This window comes from Oryctolagus cuniculus, chromosome 9 (assembly GCF_051225735.1).
Source record: "Oryctolagus cuniculus isolate XC-2025 breed Fujian yellow rabbit chromosome 9, ASM5122573v1, whole genome shotgun sequence".
NCBI lineage: Eukaryota > Metazoa > Chordata > Mammalia > Lagomorpha > Leporidae > Oryctolagus > Oryctolagus cuniculus.
Window position 1 is genome coordinate 132,734,327 of NC_142875.1, and position 19,250 is coordinate 132,753,576.

Sequence of the window (19,250 nt, forward strand, 5' to 3'; positions counted from 1 at the left end):
GGCATTGGTGGCAGCACAATGAGAAGAGCAGTGTGGTGGCTGCATTTGTCTGTGAGAGTTGCCCAGGCAACATTGTGTGTGTGTGTGTGTGTGTGTGCGCACATGGCTGCGTGATTAAATAATATCTTGCTGTTTTAATTCTGCAAATGTTCTGATAATTGAATAGCATTTGTTCCTTTAAACAAACGGGGCCGTCGTTGTGACTGAGTTACGCGGCCATTTGTGGCGCCGGAATCCCTGTCAGAGTGCTGGCTGGAGTCCTGGTGGTTCCTCGTGGGATACAGCGCCATGCTAGGGCTCCTGGGAAGGCAGCAGAAGATGGCCCCAAGGACCTGGGCCCCTGCCGCCTACGTGGGAGACCAGGAAGGAGTTCCCTGTTCCTGGTTTTATCTGAGACCAGCCCTGGCTGTTGTGGCCATTTGGGGAGTGAACCGGGGGATGGAAGTTCTCTCGCTGTCACTGTCTCTTCCTTACTCTGTCACTGCTTATCAAATAAATTAATTAATTAATTAAAAAAAATATGCCCTGAGCACATATACTCCAAACAGGCACAGTGGCAGGACTGGCAGGACTGTGGTAAATAAAATATTGAATAAGACACACAGGCACAAATGCAAAATAAACGAGAGGCACCTTGTGGGTTTGAAATTCAGATCTAAAGGTTTTGGAAACTATCAGCTACCAAAACTGACATCATCATGTTTTAGTAATTTCAATTGCTAAAAGTTAATATATCTGCTGGCGCCACAGCTCACTAGGCTAATCCTTGGCCTTGCGGCGCCGGCACACTGGGTTCTAGTCCCGGTTGGGGCGCCAGATTCTGTCCCGGTAGCTCCTCTTCCAGGCCAGCTCTCTGCTGTGGCCAGGGAGTGCAGTGGAGGATGGCCCAAGTGCTTGGGCCCTGCACCCCATGGGAGACCAGGAGAAGCACCTGGCTCCCGCCAGTGGATCAGCACAGTGCGCCGGCCGCAGCGGCCATTGGAGGGTGAACCAACGGCAAAGGAAGACCTTTCTCTGTCTCTCACTGTCCACTCTGCCTGTCAAAAAAAAAAGTTAATATATCTAAAGTTATAACTAAGAAATAATATTTAAATCTGATTAAGCTTATTCTTGATTTCAAGAAGCTGTGTTCGTTTTCCATTTTAGGGTAAGTAAGGAACTATCACCGGTAATCAGTCTGCTTTGATTTTAGCTTGCTATTCTTGAATTGGGCCACCAAGGGGCAGGCTTGGATAAGGTTCCACATTTCTCAGCCTGAAATAATTTAGCACTTAAAGCGTTATTGTATTAAATTAAATAAATGCCCTTGCCCTGCATTGAGTGTCAGTGGTGGGGCAGATGTTGGCACAGTGGTTAACTCGCTGCCGGGACACCCTCGTCCCACATCAGAGGGTCTGGTTCGGTCCCAGTTCTGCTGCTTTGGATCACGCTCCCTGCTGATGCACACCCAGGAGGCAGTAGGTCGTGGCTCCAGTTCCTGAGTCCCTGCCACCCGCATGGGAGACCTGGATTGAGTTTCTGGCTCCTGGCTTAAGCCTGACGGAAGAAGTTTTCAAATAAAATGAAATTAAATAAATTTTTCAAAAAGAATTAATCATGAGATTTTATTGGTGATTTTAAAATATCTTAGTTGTACTCTTTCCAATTAGAATCATATAATTATCAGAGGAAAATAACTATATATGTTTAAAGCTGTACATTTCTGTTTTTTAAAGACTTTTTATGTATTTGAAAGGCAGAGTGACAGAGGGAGAGACAAAGAGGAAGAGATCTTCCATCCTCTGGGTCACTCCCTAAATGGCCTCAACAGGCTGTGGGCCAGGCCAAAGCTTGGAGCCTGGAACTCCACCTGGGTCTCCTATCGGGGGGCAGGGACCCAAGTTCTTGGGCATCTTCCGCTGCTTTCGCAGGCACATTAGCAGGGGCTGGATCAGAAGCAGAGCAGCTGAATTTGAAGCGGTGCTCTGATAGGAATGCTGACGTCACAGGTGGGGCCTTAACCCTCTGCACCATCGTGCCAGCCCTAGATGTGCATTTCTGTTAAGAATTTGTGAATTGCACCACAGCAGTAACAGTGACAGGGCCGTTTCATTTAACCGTCCTCCTATATGTGAAGCCCTTTGAAATGTAACTTACTTTTAAGACTTACTTTAAAATGTCCTTTCTCTCTGTCTCTCTCTCTCACTGTCCACTCTGCCTGTCAAAAATAAAAATAAAAAAAAATTAAAAATTAAAAAATGGCCGGCGCCGCGGCTCACTAGGCTAATCCTCCGCCTTGCGGCGCCGGCACACCAGGTTCTAGTCCTGGTCGGGGCGCCGGATTCTGTCTCGGTTGCCCCTCTTCCAGGCCAGCTCTCTGCTGTGGCCAGGGAGTGCAGTGGAGGATGGCCCAAGTGCTTGGGCCCTGCACCCCATGGGAGACCAGGATAAGTACCTGGCTCGTGCCATCGGATCAGCGCGGTGTGCCGGCTGCAGCACGCCGACTGCGGCGGCCATTGGAGAGTGAACCAACGGCAAAAAGGAAGACCTCTCTCTCTCTCTTTCTCACTGTCCACTCTGCCTGTCAAAAATAAAAATAATAATAAAAAGACTTACTTTAAAATGTAACTTACTTTTAGAGAAAAACAGTGTGCAGGTAGCTGTGTAGTTCACCTGTCCTGTCGTTGATCCTGTCATGTGCTCAGTGAATATCCACTATGACATCATCATGTGAACCTGGCCAGTAAGTGCTCCACTTCGAGTTCTGCGTAGAGATGGTAAAATCATGTGGGTGAAGCAGAAGTTTAATAAACTGGGAGCTTCAATATAATATGCTATTAAAGGAGCTTATGTTCTTTCACTCTGTTAAAGTCACATGTCAAAAGAATCATAAGTTTTTCAGGTCCAGTTATAAAATGTCATCTGTTTTGATTTTCCAAATCAGCAGTTAGAAAAAGAAGCAGTTAGTTAAGTTAGTAATTCAATTTATGGCCTTCTGGTTCTAGAAAGGACCATTGAGAAAATATGTCTTTCAGCATGTTTTATTCCTCTCCCATGGTGGTACCTAACCTGTAGACATCTTTTCTCCAAGAGCTGCGTGATTTTTGGTGTCACTGAGTTGCTTCCTTTCGGCTGTGTGACCGCACTCTGCTCGCCAGCCGCGTGTTTCTAACCTTTCCCATTCCAGCAGTTGGCGCTATAGCACGTGTTTTCCTGATTTTCTCCCTGCAGGTGAACATTAGCACTGCGGGTCTGTTAGTGTCCGTCAGCCTCCCTGAGCTGCCCAGATGGCCTGGACTCGAGGCCGTGCTTTCTCACTGATTCTGTGTCCCGAGCCGTGATGGAGCTCCCGGAGCCTCCGGTTCCTCATGTCGTTCATCACTCACTCGGTTCCTTCCTTGCGCTTGCAGAACTGACTACTTCATAGCAGTTTTTGTGAATATTAAATGAGAGAAAACCCTTGAAGGGCTTAGCATCTAAGTGGTTGTTATTAAGAGTTTTTGTAATAGAGCAACCATGCCCTGTTGAAAATTCCCGAAGCTTTTGCCAGATGGAATCCTTTTCTGGTAACAGATTTCACGTTTGCACCGCTGAAATCTTGCACCATTCGCTGTGCTGGACACCTAGTTCAGGGGTTTCCTCACTGAGGACCCTGGCGCGTTCATGACAGGGAACACCTGCCGAGCGGCATCTGTCTGTCCGGCCTCGGGTCACCGGCTTTGGTGGGATTTCTCAGGTCGTCTTTGTGACAGCACTCAGTGGAGTGTGCATTATTACAGTTTGCCCGTTTTCTGATCAAGGGGAATTTGAAAGGCGAGGTAACCAACCAAACGACCACGCAGTTCACCAGCGGCTGAGGGGGGAATCCAAACCAGCTGGTGTGAGGGCCACCTGGGGGTGTTCACCCCCTTGGGTTTAATCCACTGGGGAATGTTCCTGTCTCTGTCTACTTAAACCACATCGATAAGGCCTGTGAAATCGTTTGGTCTGCCACTGCCTGGCAACCACAGGCAGGACTCGAAATACGTTCCATCCACAGCAGGCTGATCCTTCAGCTAATTTTGTGTGGCCCTCGAATGATGTTGTGAATACCCAGATGGCCCTGGGCAGAAAAGAGAAAAAAGGTTCTCCACCCTGCGTTAAATACGTCTCCTCCGATCGTCTGGAACTCTGCAAGCCAGCGCGGCTCGGCTGCGTGTGCGGTTCCGTTCATGGACGGAGGGCCTGCTTGTGGCTGGAGTCTGCTCCACTGGAGCAGGGCTCGCAGCGCACTGGGGAGTCAGGTGCGCGGTGCAGGTGGCTGACTGCAAAGTGGGGGCCGCCTCTTCCCCCCACTGCTTGCCAGCAGTGTTTGCTGGTGAGTGGCAGGTGGGTAGCACATGTGCCTGACTGATACAGACAGCAACGCGCGTGTGTCCTGATACACAACACATGTGTCCTGATACAAACAACGACACACTTGTGTCCTGACTGATAGATAACAACGCATGCGTGTCCTGATACTGATACAGACAACAACGCATGCATGTCCTGATACAGACAACAACACACACGTGTTCTGACTGATACAAACAATGCATGTGTGTCCTGACTGATGCAGACAACAACGCGTGTGTGTCCTGATACAAACAACACACGCATGCCTGACTGATACAGACAACAACACACGTGTGTCCTGACTGATACAGACAACAACATGTAAGACCAGAGGTGACGGGGCTTTTCCCTGCTTTTCTTTTTTAAAGAAAATATCAGTGACAGTAAATATGGAACAGCAATGTTTACATTAGAGAAATCTGCATCTCATACTAGGTCATGACATGATCCTGATCAGAACTTCTGATTCAGGACGAGCAAAAAAAAAAGGAGAATGGAGAATCCTAATAAAACAGAAGTCATTTTCTCCTTTAAATGTCGCTGGCTCCCTGTTCAGAGTGGAATAAGGAGCTGAAGATTGTCCAGGTTCCGGGGGCAGCAGGTCAGGGGTGCTGGGCAAGGCACGAATCCAGTTGCAGCTGCAGGAACCAGCGCGGATGCCTGGGCTGGCCCAGTGATGTGCAGGAAGGGTCTCACGCGCTGGTTCCAGCAGGGAGCAGACCTTGGCTATGGGTGGAGGCATCTTGGGTCCTCACAGGTGCAGGGGACGGGGTCCGTGGATGGCCTCTGTGTGGCGTAGGTGCTGCCTGGCATCCTATAGCACACAGGACAGGACAGACCCCCCAGCAGTAGTGCTGAGGGCTGGAAGTGCTGCTGTCAGGGCAGGGACAGCGAGGGGAGACCAGGCACAGAAGGAGGCACAATGCTGGAGGGCTGAAAGCGTGATGTGTCTGAGCTGGTGATGCCGTTGTGGGCAGACGGCAGTGTTGGTGACATACACAAGGTGTATTAAGCTAAAGGAAGGAACCGTTCTCCAAAGCAGGATGAATAGTGGAGGATACACTGCATGCACTTTGTGAACTTGACACCCTCTTTGAGAAGCATCAGAAGCGAGGAAAGCCGTGAATGGAGCCCAGGCCCTGGCATAGCTTGACTGGCCGTCGCGGAGGCCATGACTGCATTCTGGCTCGGGCCACGTCCTCACTCTCATTAGAGAATTCTGGTGCATCTCATTCCGTGTGAGCACAGGAGCTCCTGTTCTGCCGCCGCTACCCTAAGAAACCCTTCCTTTAACATAACCACTGCGCTCTCTTTGCCCCTTTCTAGTTGTTGGCTACACCAGTGGCAGTTGTGCCATTTAACACTCTGGAGTTGGAAGATTTAGGTAGGAGAAAGTTGAGTGAGATGCTAACACGTCGTGTGTGATGGCATCGTCCACTTCTGCTTAGCAAAGCCCACTTGCGTGAGCTGGAAGACAACACACAGAAATGACTCGGCCTGATGACGTCCAGGTCGCCTTCCTGCAGGTCACCTGTGGGTCCTGGCACAAGCAGCTGCGTGCACTGTTGCACACTCCTTTTTCATCTCTGATGAAGCCGTTAATGCTAAATCCCGGGGATTCTGAAGCGTGAGCTCTCCAGTGTGTCGCCGGGCGCGTACAGAGTGCTTGGTCACGGGATGGGCTGTCCAGGGAGTTCGCGGCAGCAGCAGCAGGGCGACACATCCTTTACAGCAGCTGCAGTCGGAGGAGGACAGGCACAGCGGTCACCATCACACCAGTGTTCGCCTGTAAAATACGGCTGAAGCGGTTCCCTTCTCATAGGAAGAGTTAAGTTGCACAGGCGTTTTTATAGCGATATCTGGCATGCAGGCTACCCTGGCTAAATGTTGGCTGTTGGGGGAGTGGCCGTGGCAGGTATTAATGGGCTGTGTTTGCTACAGTTATTCTCTGTCTGCTCTAATAACCTACAAGTCAGAAAGCAAGATGATTTTGTTTTCTGGAGAGAGCTCCTATCAGACGCGTTTAGGAAATTCAGCTTATGTTAATAAGCAAGTGTTTTTTTTTTAATTTATTTATTTAAAGGGCTGAGTTACAGAGAGGCACATGCAGGGAGAGAGGCCTTCTGTCTGCTCGTTCACTCCCCAGATGAGCCAGGAGCTTCCTGTGGGCCTTCCATGCGGGTACAGGGGCCCAAGGTCTTGGGCCATGTTCTGCTGCTTGAAAGACCGAAACAGAGAGCTGGATCAGAAGTGGAACTGCTGGGACTCGAACCAGCATCCATGTGGGATGCCAGCCCTGCAGACCGGGGCTTTAACCTGCTGCAGCACAGTGCTAGCACCTGTAAGCAAGTCTTCTAAAGGGAGTGTTTTCTCCCTGTCTCTGTCGTCTGTCCCTTCACCCTGAGCTTGGTGGAGATGTGTGTTCTGGCACACAGCCTTCTGAACACTGTTTTTCTGTGTCCTGCATGTACTGTGTGGCACATTCAGCATGGGAGTGCACATTACTGACATTTCAGGAGTAATAGTGCAGCCGGCAAACAGGGGAGAAGGCACAGCACTTCTGAGCTGAGAGCCTTGGACTTGAACTTGGGCACCGTAGCAGGGGCCGGCCACATAGGCACTCCACAGCGTCCCTGGCTCTGCACTAACGCCCCAGGATGTGAGTGAGCCCTGGTCGGCAAAGGGCGGCGTCCTGGCTTCCCGCCAGGCTGTGGCTTCCACGAGGATGTCAGGAGCGCTCGGGGCTCATTTGTGGCCAGAATGTGCTGAGGCCCACGCTCCTCTCTTGCTGGCTCAGCACTCGGCCAGCCACCGAGAACCTCAGCGCCTCCTGAGCTGCGGGAAGTGCTGCTGGCGTCCGGGAAGGCGCTGGGAGAGACAAGGCCACGCGGGAATGGTACCACGGGTTTTCCCTTTGCCCTCCTGCTGGGGACGTGCACTACAAGGCTGAGCATCAGCCTCAGGGTGGTCCGCAGGGCCTTCCGCCAAGAGGCCGCTCCTTACTCACCCACACCCCAAGGCTGAACACAGAGCTGGTTTCAAAATTGCTGTACCTGAGCCGGCGCTGTGGCGTAGCAGGTAAAGCCTCTGCCTGCAGTTCCAGCATCCCATATGGGTGCTGGTTCGAGTCCCAGCTGCTCCACTTCCAGTCCAGCTCTCTGCTGTGGCCTGGGAAAGCAGTGGAAGGTGGTCCAAGTCCTTGGGCCCCTGCACCCATGTGGGAGACCTGGAAGAAGCTCCTGGCTCCTGGCTTCGTATTGGTGCAGCTCCAATCATTGTGGCCAATTGAGGAGTGAACCAGCAGATGGAAGACCTCTCTCTCTCTGCCTCTGCCTTACTGGAACTCAGCCTTTCAAATAAATAAATAAATCTTGGAGAAACATCGCTGTTTGATTAAGCTTTTAGAAGATCTGGGTGAAAAACTGTGCAAGCATTTCTTGTGAGGATTCAGTAAGCCAAGATCTTCTAGAGTATTTTCAGATATAAAAGAGCTTCTTTTTTTCACATGTGGCACTGTAAAATGAAGGGCCACATCCTTCCTGTTGGAATAGCGTCAGTGAAATTGTGTTTCAAACTAAAAATTGAAAAAAACAATTTCTGTAAGAAAACAGTATTGCATCTGTGATATAACCACTTCTGAAGGCAGTTCTGGTGTCACAGTGCTTTTATTTTTATGTGACTTTCTTGCCTTCAATTTTTTTTATTATAGAGTTGGGTAAGAAAATACTCAACACTGGGGCTGGCACCATGGCTCACTTGGTTAACCCTCCACCTGCGGCACCGGCATCCCATATGGGTGCTGGGTTCTAGTCCTGGTTGCTTCTCTTCCAGTCCAGCTCTCTGCTGTGGCCTGGGAAGGCAGTGGAGGATGGCCCAAGTGCTTGGGTCCTGCACCCCATGGGAGACCAGGAGGAAGCACCTGGCTCCTGGCTTTGGATCAGCGCAGCGCTGGCCATAGCGGCCATTTAGGGGGTGAACCAACGGAAGGAAGACCTTTCTCTCTGTCTCTCTCTGTCTCACTGTCTATAACTCTACCTGTCAAATAAAAAAAAAAAACATTCATTGCTAAGGGATTTTATTTTTTTAATTCCAATATAATCACATGGCTCATTGAAACAGTGGGAGTTCAGCAAGAGGATTATCTTTGAATTAGTCCCTGAAGCCACCAGTGGATTTTTACTTAATGAAAAAGTGTAACAAAGCTCAGCGATTTTTACTTTTCTGCAAACGTGATTCTTTCTCAAATGTAAGTATTATCTTGAGTCCTTATCAAGAGGATTTTACTTAACACATTTGTATTAATGAGCATTTACCATCAGGTGAGTTTCTATTAAGGAAGTCACAGCACATTAAATGAATCTGCTTCAGAAATATATTTAAATTATTAGTTATCTTTCTCCCTGGAAAAGTACTTGGACTTATGTGCCAGTTAACCTTTACGTCAGTTGAAGAAAAGCTCATGATGCAAATTGGTAGAGCCACCATGGAGACAGTTTAGAGATTTCTCAGAAACCTGAATATAACCCTACCACACGCACACGATCCAGCCATCCCACTCCTCAGAATTTACCCAAGAGAAATTTTAGGAAGGGAGCACACTGATAGTCCAGGGAGAGATAGTTTAATAAAAGTGGAGATACTGCAGGTTCAAGGAAGAGTAGGGGAGGAAACAGCAGAAGAAACTCTTCCAGAACGCGTGATTCACAGCGGACCTGTGTGGAGAGCGTGGGAGCCCACAGTTCGGGACACCAGCGGCAGACTCAACACACCAGCGCTGGAACGCAAGGTGAGCCGAACCTCAATAGCCCGAGACACCGGCAGGCAAGCAGAGAGAGGAGACTAGAGGGAACGACCCCCGGGGGGGAAAAGTTCACCAGGCTAACTGGAAGAGAGAGAGAGAGAGAGAAAAAAAAAAGGTGACTGGTACGGACACGGGTTTCTCTCTCTCTGCTCACCTCTCAAGGGCGAGCAAGACAAAGAGCAGGCGCCATCTTGGACATACGTCATAAGCAGAGCGACCTCAGGTCTGCACCGGCCCTGAGCCTAGCAGAAAACCCTGACTCTGGGCGGGGCGAATTAACAGGAGACTAGGACCTAGTAAATTTGTGGTGCTACTGAACTGAGACTGTGAAAAAAGAGACGGTGGGGGAGAGAACTCACGGAATTCACCTGAGTACTCTCCAGAGACACTACAATTCCGTAACTTTGGCAACCCAGTGGGAGACTGAAGGAGAATTTGAACCCACTCTGAGGGCCAAACAGATTCCCTGTGTGGTCCTTGGGAAAGAGCTTCCGATCTCTGGCTCCTGTGGGTATATCATTTACCTGCTAACTACCTCCAACTTCGTTCAGCTGTGTGGAATTACTTCCCTCTTGAATCAAAAAAAGAAAGAGAGAGAAAGAGATTTACCACTCCTAACCTGGGAGTGTCACCTTTGGGACACCAAACAGAGCTCTCAGGCCACACCCATCTCAAGCCCTAAGGCTCCATCAAAAACAGACAGTCCACTTAATCTAGAGTCATAGTATAACAAGGAAAAGCACCACAGTGAAGAAACCAAATATCTCCAATATGCCAAATAACAAATGCAAAAACCGAGGTAATAAAAACAAGGAAGTCACCATGACACCCTCAAATGAAAAAGACACCCCAATTCAAGATTATGAAGATGATGACATAGAAGAAATGCAAGAAGCAGATCTCAAAAAATTGATAAGAGCATTAAGAAGTTCTCAAAAACAAATTCTTGAACTACATAAAGCCTTAATGGACAAGATAGAAAATCTCTCTCGTGAAAATGAAATATTAAGGAGGAATCAAAATGAAACGAAACAACTAGTACAACAGGAAACTGTGATAGTGACTGAAGTGAAGAATTCAATAGATCAAATGAAAAACACAATAGAGAGCCTTACAAACAGAATGGGTGAAGCAGAAGAGAGAATATCGGACTTAGAAGACAGAGAACAGGAAAGGATACAGTCAGACCAAAGAAAAGAAGAGGAAATTAGAAATCTAAAACATATTGTCGGGAATCTTCAGGATACTATTAAAAAAACCAACATTCGGGTTCTAGGAGTTCCTGAAGGCATAGAGAGGGAGAAAGGATTAGAAGGCCTTTTTAGTGAGATATTAGCAGAAAATTTCCCAGGTTTGGAGAAGGACAGAGAAATCCTAGTACAGGAAGCCCACAGAACCCCTAATAAACACGACCAAAAGAGATCCTCACCACGACACATTGTAATTAAACTCTCCACAGTGAAACATAAAGAAAAGATCCTAAAATGTGCAAGAGAGAAACGTCAGATTACTTTCAGAGGATCGCCAATCAGACTCACTGCTGACTTCTCATCAGAAACTCTACAAGCTAGAAGGGAATGGCGAGATATAGCCCAGGTACTAAGAGAGAAAAACTGCCAGCCCAGAATATTATATCCTGCAAAGCTATCATTTGTGAATGAAGGTGAAATAAAGACGTTTCATAACAAACAGAAATTGAAAGAATTTGTCGCCACTCGTCCAGCCCTGCAACAGATGCTTAAAGATGTGTTACACACAGAAACAAAGAAACACGGTCATCAGTATGAAAGAAGATAAAGGAAGGAAACCTCACAGCAAAAGATCACAGGGAATTCAAAGCATATATTAGAACTTATCTTTGGCAAATGGCAGGGCAAAGTTACCACTTTTCATTAGTCACATTGAACGTTAATGGCCTGAACTGTCCAGTTAAAAGACACCGATTGGGATTTGCTTTTTAACCTGATGCAATTTTAAATGATGCTTTATTTTGTTTTTAAATTTCAAATCCTAGCTCTTACCCATACATGGAACAACAATTAAATTGTACATGTAATTCGCCACTTTGCTACACTAACATTGTTCCAGGGGTACTTATGATGTACTTTTGAATTTTCTATACATGCAATAATGACATTTGCTAGCAGTTTTATGTCTTCCTTCCCAATATGTATGCATTTTGTATCCTTTCTTTGTGTTACTGCACTGTCTAGTAATTCCACCATAATATTGAAAAGTAGTGGTGAGAAAAAGACACTTCCGCCTTTCCCCAACTTAAGGGAAAACTGTCCAATTTCACTATTAAAGTTGGTTTTGGTAGATATTCTTTATCTAGATGAGGAATTTCTCTTCTGTTTCTTGTTTGCTCAGTTTTTTTATGCCAAATATCTTTTACAAAAGTTGATGTAACCATTTAACATTTTTGCAGTTTGTGTAGTATGTCCAATTTATTGATTTTTAAAAATGCTGACAGCCTTGCTTACGTGGGATAAATACCACTTGCTTGTACTACATAAAATTGTTGGATTTTACCTATTATTTAAAAAAAAGAGAGATTTCTAAAGGCAACCCAGAGGAATCCTTAATCCAGTTCTTCATTAGAAGAGATGTGCAATTCGGGACATGCTCAAGCTGACTTACCTCAAACGGTAGAGTTAGAAACATACCAGGGGATTCCAATTCAATCCCATCAAGGTGGCATGTACCAATGCCATCTCACTAGTCCCAGTGATCAATTTCTGTGCACAATTGATCATAATGATAGGACTAAGAACCAAAGGGATCACATAAACAAGAATAGTGTCTGCAAATACTAGCTGATAGAATCAAAAAGGGAGAGAATGATCCAACATGGGAAGTGAGATACACAGCAGACCCATAGAATGGCAGATGTCCTAAACAGCACTCTGGCCTCAGAATCAGCCCTTAAGGCATGCGGATCCAGCTGAAAAGCCCATGAGAGTATTTCAGGCATGGAAAGCCAAGACACTCTGGGGAAAAAAAAAATGAAAGATCTCCACAAGTGAGATCCCAGTGGAAAGAACGGGTCATCAAAGAAGGAGGTACCTTTCTCTGAAGGGAGGAGAGAACTTCCACTTTGACCATGGCCTTGTCTAAATATTATCAGAGTCAGTGAACTCAGGGGGCTTCCATAGCCTTGGAAACTCATGACAAGAGCCTAGGGTGATTACTGATGCCATAAACAAGAGTGTCAATTTGTTAAGTCAACAACAGGAGTCACTGTGTACTTACTCCTCATGTAGGATCTTTGTCCTTAGTGGGCTGTACATTGAGATTTAATGCTATAACTAGTACTCAGATAGTATTTTTCACTTTATGTTTCTGTGTGGGAGCAAACTGTTGAAATCTTTACTTAATGTATGCTAAACTGATCTTCTGTATATAAAGAGAATCGAAAATGAATCTTGATGTGAATGGAAGGGGAGAGGGAGTGGGAAAGGGGAGGGTTGCGGGTGGGAGGGACGTTATGGGGGGCAAGCCATTGTAATCCATAAGCTGTACTTTGGAAATTTATATTCATTAAATAAAAGTTAAAAAAAAAAAAAAAAAAAAGAAAAGCTCATAATGTGTAGAGTCCATTTTCTGCTAACCTCAGATATTGTTACAAACATAGTTGTAAGTAATGAAGTGATAGATTTTTGCCTCCTTTTTTTTTTTTTTTTTTTTTTTTGACAGGCAGAGTGGACAGTGAGAGAGAGAGAGACAGAGAGAAAGGTCTTCCTTTTGCCGTTGGTTCACCCTGCAATGGCCGCTGCGGCCGGCGCATCGTGCTGATCCGAAGCCAGGAGCCAGGTGCTTATCCTGGTCTCCCATGGGGTGCAGGGCCCAAGCACTTAGGCCATCCTCCACTGCACTCCCGGGCCACAGCAGAGAGCTGGCCTGGAAGAGGGGCAACCGGGACAGAATCTGGCGCCCCGACCGGGACTAGAACCCAGTGTGCCGGTGCTGCAAGGCGGAGGATTAGCCTAGTGAGCCGCGGCGCTGGCCCGCCTCCTTTCTTATTGCCATGTGAGGAACTGGACACAGCTGGGCAGCGTGGCCAACAGCCACCCTTGCTTTCTGATTCCGGCTGCAAGTCCAGGGGCTGCCAAGACCAAGCTCCACTCCAGCTCTGCACCAGAGGGGCTCACAGGGTTCACTGAGGGCCACTGTCAGTCGTCACGGTTGCTTGCAAGAAAGGAAGCAGATTAAAGTCAGCTAAGGGAAGCGGTGCCCAGAGCAGGGTCCCAGGCTCTTCTCCGTGGTAGCCCAGAAGCACTGCTCTGACGGTGTTGCTGTGCTGTTGTGTGCACAGAGTTGCCAAGTTAGGCTTGCCTGAACCTCCATTCCCACTGGGGCCTCATCCTGAGGGCAGGGTTGATTGATTGACTGCCTATAGGGTTCCTCTCAGTCTCTAGGGTGACTGATGCCGACGGACCCAGAGCCCTTGCTCTTGGTCACAGTGTTTGTCATCCTGGCGTGGTCAGTTACCACACTGAGACTGCAGGTGTAGAGAACTCTTACCCTAAATCACAGTGTGAGACAGTCCAGGCAGACTCAACCCCTACTGTGACCAGCTCCTACACAGATTATCCAGCTGTCTCGAACTCCATCCTGCATCACGCTGTTGGACCCTGCAGTGTTACCCAGCATCTCCAGGCAGAGAGAAGCACTGCAGGCCGAGAGCAGAGGCTGGAGCTCTGTGAGCCAAATCCTCTGCTGCACGTTTGCATTGGAAAACTTTGAGATTAATGTTTTCTTTTATGTTAACTGCATCGTCTTATCTCTAAATTTTCAGTTTTAATGAAAGCTTTTCTATTTTCTCATGAAAATAATGTGTAAATAATTTAAAATGTATTGTCTGTGGATAGTTGTTCTCTTGGATACAGATAACAATACTTCTCAATTGAGCTCTTTGACCCCCACAAAAAACCCTTGTAAGATCACCAACATGTTAGAAAATATGTATGTGATCATTCATTTGTGCAATATTTATTCTTTGAATTCCTTTTGCAGTCAGGTTGTGCTTTAAGTAGTTTGTGTGCAGTCATGAGGGAGACTTAATTCTCCCCTCAGGAGCTTGTAGTCTAGTGGGAGAAATGAAAGCCAGACTCTTACAGAAGAAAGGGACAGTCACCATGAAAACGTCTGGATTTCAAAGAAGGACAGACAGCCTATGTCTCACCTCAGAGTGTCCAGGGTCAGTACCGGCTGCGGCTCCTGGCTCCAGGTTCCTGCTAATACAGCAGTGATGACCCAGGCAGTTCAGTGCCTTGTCACTCGTGGGAGATGCCTGCTTTGGGTCTCAGCGCCCAGCATCAGCCAGGTCAGATCTGGCTGTTACAGGCGTTGGAGGAGTGAAGCGGAGTGCGGGAGCTCTGTCCACCTGTCTTGTCATCTGCCTCTCAAATAAATGAGATTTTTGGAAAGACAAAAATTGAGCTGAGAGTTTGCCAGGGAGACCATTGTTAATCACATAATTCCATAACTTGTTAATCAGAATTGAGATTCAAGTCGTATGACAAAGTACAAGGTGTTATGGTAAAGTGTAACAAGGGGAAGCCCTTAGTCCAGAGGCCAGGGGAGGACTTGCAGGAGGAAAAGATGTGAACTGGTGCTGGCTGCAGGGGCCGAGCTATTTAGGCCGAGACACTTAGGGGTGGGGTTTGAGGCCATTGCAACTGCAGCAACATGAACTCGATGAGAAGCCAGAGACGGCAGAGAACAGGAGGTGTCTGTGCTCCTGGTAAGGAGACGTTCCTCCTGCAAATCGGTGCAAGTGAGGGGGCAGCAGTGTGTGAGCACAGCTGTTAGACGGGGTCTGGGGAATGGCGCCGGCTGGGCACCAGCACGCGCACGGCTGCAGCCAGGAGGGGGCGGATGAAAGTTTTCATTCTGTTTCGTTTGACATAGTTGATCGTGTCGAGCATGGTATGTTTGTGAAAGATCATTCCGAGTAACAACAGAGAAAGGTGTACTGAATCAAGGGTGCTGGTGTTGGCTAAATCGTACAGTGGCTCCGGTGGCAAATGGTGCTTTGGACAAGGACAGAGGCAGTAGTCACGACCAGGAATGAGTATCTTCAAGAGTTGGCGATGGGAGTGTAAGAAACCGAGAGAAGCAAGAGCTTGGGGATGTCATAGTGCTGCAGTCCCAGCTGGCTGGACAGATGCAGCCGGGGGCAGGGGGGCAGGGGGGCAGCTGCTGCTCGGAATCAGGTGTGGTGACTTGCAGAGGTGGGCTGCAAGTCCGATTGATTGAAAAGAAAGGGGTGAAGACAAGGAGAAAGTAAAAACAGGAAGTGAGGTTTGGGAACGGATGCCCTAGGACTCCCAGAAACTGTCTAGGGATTAAGTAGATGAACATGAGGAGAAGGGAAGAGAGAATCAGAGATGGGAGGGCTGGGAGCCAGCCCAGGGTCGGGGCCTGGGAGACACGCGGGTCACTGAGAAACCCACGGCAGAAATGCGCCCGGCAGGGGTTGCCAGAGGGAAGCGTGGCGTGTGAGGCTGCTCGTGGGATTTGCCTCCTTCCTGGGACACCACCCGCCCCACCACCTTTGATTCGTCAGCAGGCCCGCTTTCCCAGGCAGTAATTTGTGTTATTGGGCTTTAGAAGACACCTTTGTTAACTTTATTTTTTCATGTTAATGTAATATTATACATTATTATTATACATTATTATTATTTTATACATTAATACAAAGAGAACAGATTCAATTAGGAGAAAACGTGTGTGAAAGGATTGCTTCTGGTCTGGAGTTCCTTGGTATGCCAAAATAATAATAATAATAATAATAATAATAATGATAGCAATAACCAAGAGGAAGTAAGGAAAAGGGCTCCCTCACCCCAGGACTTTGCAGAAATCTGGGAAGTGCTTCAGCCTTTAGCCAGTGTAGACATCGAGAGACGGGATGACCTTGGCTGAAATGGAATGATCTGACCTGAGATCAAAGGACAGGGTCTGGCCATCGAGCAGCTGGTTCTTTATCCAGAGGTCTTAGTAGTTCTGCTGCAGGCCCCTGAACAGTGTGCGCACGTTATGATTGACTGTTCAAGCAAGAACAGCAAACTCCAAGTGTTGCCCAGCGGGGTTTGCCGAGTAGGGAGGGGTGCTAAGGGGGCCTAGGCTGAACACAGACCCACTCACATGGAGTCTTCCAGAACTGAAATTTCAGACGTTTGCAGGCCTCACATTTCACATCCACTGGACTCTGGTCAATTAAATGAATATCAGCCTAATCTGTGAGTCATGACAGCTATGACTGGAATAGAACGTCAGTGTGTTTTTCCTAAGAAGATGAGCATGGGCATTAAGGTGTTACACCTGAGTGACCTGGACTAGCTTCCCTGGCTGCTCTTAAGTTTCACTTTCATTGCTAGTAAAAGGGGTACATCAGGAACTGTCTGGAAAGCCTGTTTTAGAAGAGGATTGAGTGAGACAGTATGCACTTTCAAGCACAGGAGGCATGGAGTAAGTATTATCTGTGTTTGGAAATTATGTCAAGATGGTATCTTCACACACGGCAAAACTTCCCAAAGCCTCCCTCAAAAAATATGTATTGTATTAAATCTGTGTCTATACAAGTACTAGAAATAGAGCATTGAAAAAAAAAATCCTCTGAGCTCAGGAAGCTCATAGTTTGTCAACAAAATCCCTGTGAGTAGAATTGTCCACTGGGCTTCCTTTGCCGTTGGTTCACCCTCCAATGGCCGCCACGGCTGGCGCACCACGCTGATCCGATGGCAGGAGCCAGGTACTTAACCTGGTCTCCCATGGGATGCAGGGCCCAAGCACCTGGGCCATCCTCCACTGCACTCCCTGGCCACAGCAGAGAGCTGGCCTGGAAGAGGGGCAACCGGGACAGAATCCGGTGCCCCGACCGGGACTAGAATCTGGTGTGCCAGCGCCGCAAGGCGGAGGATTAGCCTAGTGAGCCACAGCGCCGGCCCACTTGGCTATGTTTTGCAAACCTTCAGTATGTTTGCAAAGTGAATTATGGCCCACATCGAAATTAGGCTATGAACTCAGCTTTGCAAAACCAAATTAATAATTCTCCCCAGCTGAGTAGCCTCCGTTTATCCACATTGACATTAGCCCTGAGAATGTTAGAGCTTAGCATTCTCCTTGAAAAGATATCAAGGAAATGGTCTCCCCCCTTGATTGTCTCTCCGTGTAGCCCTCTGCTCGTGTCAACACAGACTATTCGAGGCACTGAACCTGAAATGGCCCGTAAGCAATTCGTCCAGACAGTGTTTCAGCTGAGAAAGTGAAGCTGAGTGCGTAGGGAACCTGAGCAAGGACGCGCAGTTGGCACACCTAGAACAGGACGCGCAGTTGGCACACCTAGAACACATTCCTGCTTACTTCGCGAGGCTGCGTGCACCCTACATGCCCTGTGTTTGGTGCACACACAGACTCACCACATGTCTGCTGTTTTTGCTGACAGCTGGATAACAACGGGGAGCTGCTCATCCGGAACGCACAGCTGAAACACGCGGGAAGGTATACATGCACGGCCCAGACCATCGTGGACAATTCCTCGGCCTCCGCGGACCTTGTTGTGCGAGGTGAGAGCATCCACGTTGTTAGCAAAACCACAGATAGTGCGGGAATGTTCTGGACTACCTGCGTGTTCAAATCTTACACATTCAGAGTACATGCCCCGTGTTTAAGGATGCGACGTAAGCTGTCCACCCAGTCCTAGGAAGGGTTTATTCCAGACGAGCAGTGAACAGCACCGGTTTTGTTTCACTAACTCTGCGCCTCCTAGAAAGTTACGCCACCTGCCCCCTACTAGATGCCTGTGCTGTGACACGTGGTGCTTACCGGACGTCCCCGCTTCCTGCGAGTTCTTTCCCAGCGTGTGGAGGCTGGTGCTCTTTCCCTTTGTTTTTCGGAGGGAAATACACTGTTGGTGTTTGCTGTCACCTTAAGTGCTCTGTGTTGACGACTGTTGTCCTAGATGTGAAGCTAATCCGTACACGTGTCACGTTGCTGTTGGTGTCTGTGCTCTGTAAAGGGCTTGAGAATCGGATGTGACGTTCATGGGCAGTGCAGCCCCTTTGCTGTTGGGCGTGGCTGCTTGGAACAGGCCACGGTTTGTTTAAATCAGTGATGAGCCCTTCACTCGTGACCCGCAGACTGAAGGCCATCCCCTGTCTCATAGCAGCCCCAGAGGTTATCATGTTGACCTCAGCCATTCATCGGTAAAGTCTCACCAATCTGGCAGGGGTGGGGAGCCCTGTTTCTGCCAAGGGCTGTTTGGATATTTCTGACATCATTCATGGGCCGTACAAAATTATCAACGTAAACATCAGCCTGCTGCAGACTTCCTGAATTTGAGTCTCATCCATGGTTGTGTTGGCGGGGCCAGGCCCACCCAGTGTTTCCCAGGCCTCATTTGGCCCACTGGCTGGGCAGTCCCCACCCCTGCAGCAGTTCCTACTGTCCCACTTATCCAAAAAAGTACCCTGGTGCTGTACACCTAGCTTCACAGTGCTCCGTCGGGTGCTGTCCACACTGTGGCTCGGATCTGACCCAGCCTTTGAGACATGGCTCACAGAGCACAAACCCATGAATCCTTCTCTGGTGCTCCACATGTGAGTTCCCGGCTTCTGGCCCGTCACAGCAGTGGCTGCCTTCTTTGATGGGCTTTATGGCAGTCGGGTTATCTCTGCCGAGTTGTAATTCAGTTGGACTGCGTATCACTCATGTACAGGGGTCTAAGAGTCCCTTTGTCCCTTTGCATAGCTTCCCAGCTGTTTATCTCAAAATCACGGAGAAGGTTCTGTTCCACATTTCACCTGCCATTTTATTGGCCATTATTACACATTGTGCTGTCACTGATTAGTAAGTAAATGGTGTCTGGAGTGTACCTGTCACATGGCCCATCCCAGGTCTGGGTCAGTGACTACACCTGTATTGCCCACTGGAGCAGCGGGGGGCGGTGCTTGAGAGATTTCTACTCCAGGTGAACCTGTTCTCCAATACAGCAAAGTCTGGCTGAAGTTTCTTTAACCAGATGAACTCAGATATTCATTCCACAACCCACTTACTGAAAATTAAAAGTAAAACCCTGAGGCTGCAA

General features: G+C 48.1%; 1 protein-coding gene across 9 annotated transcripts in view; it reads left to right on the top strand.

The window, feature by feature from the left end:
- The window catches only part of CNTN1 (contactin 1), a 384,862-nt gene that overhangs the window by 270,164 nt on the left and 95,448 nt on the right, over positions 1-19,250 (top strand). For all 9 annotated transcript variants that reach the window (XM_051850934.3, XM_051850935.3, XM_051850936.3 and 6 more), the window contains one exon: positions 17,610-17,730. In XM_051850934.3, the coding sequence (XP_051706894.1) occupies positions 17,610-17,730 (121 nt within the window). The remainder of the gene's footprint in view (positions 1-17,609; positions 17,731-19,250) is intronic.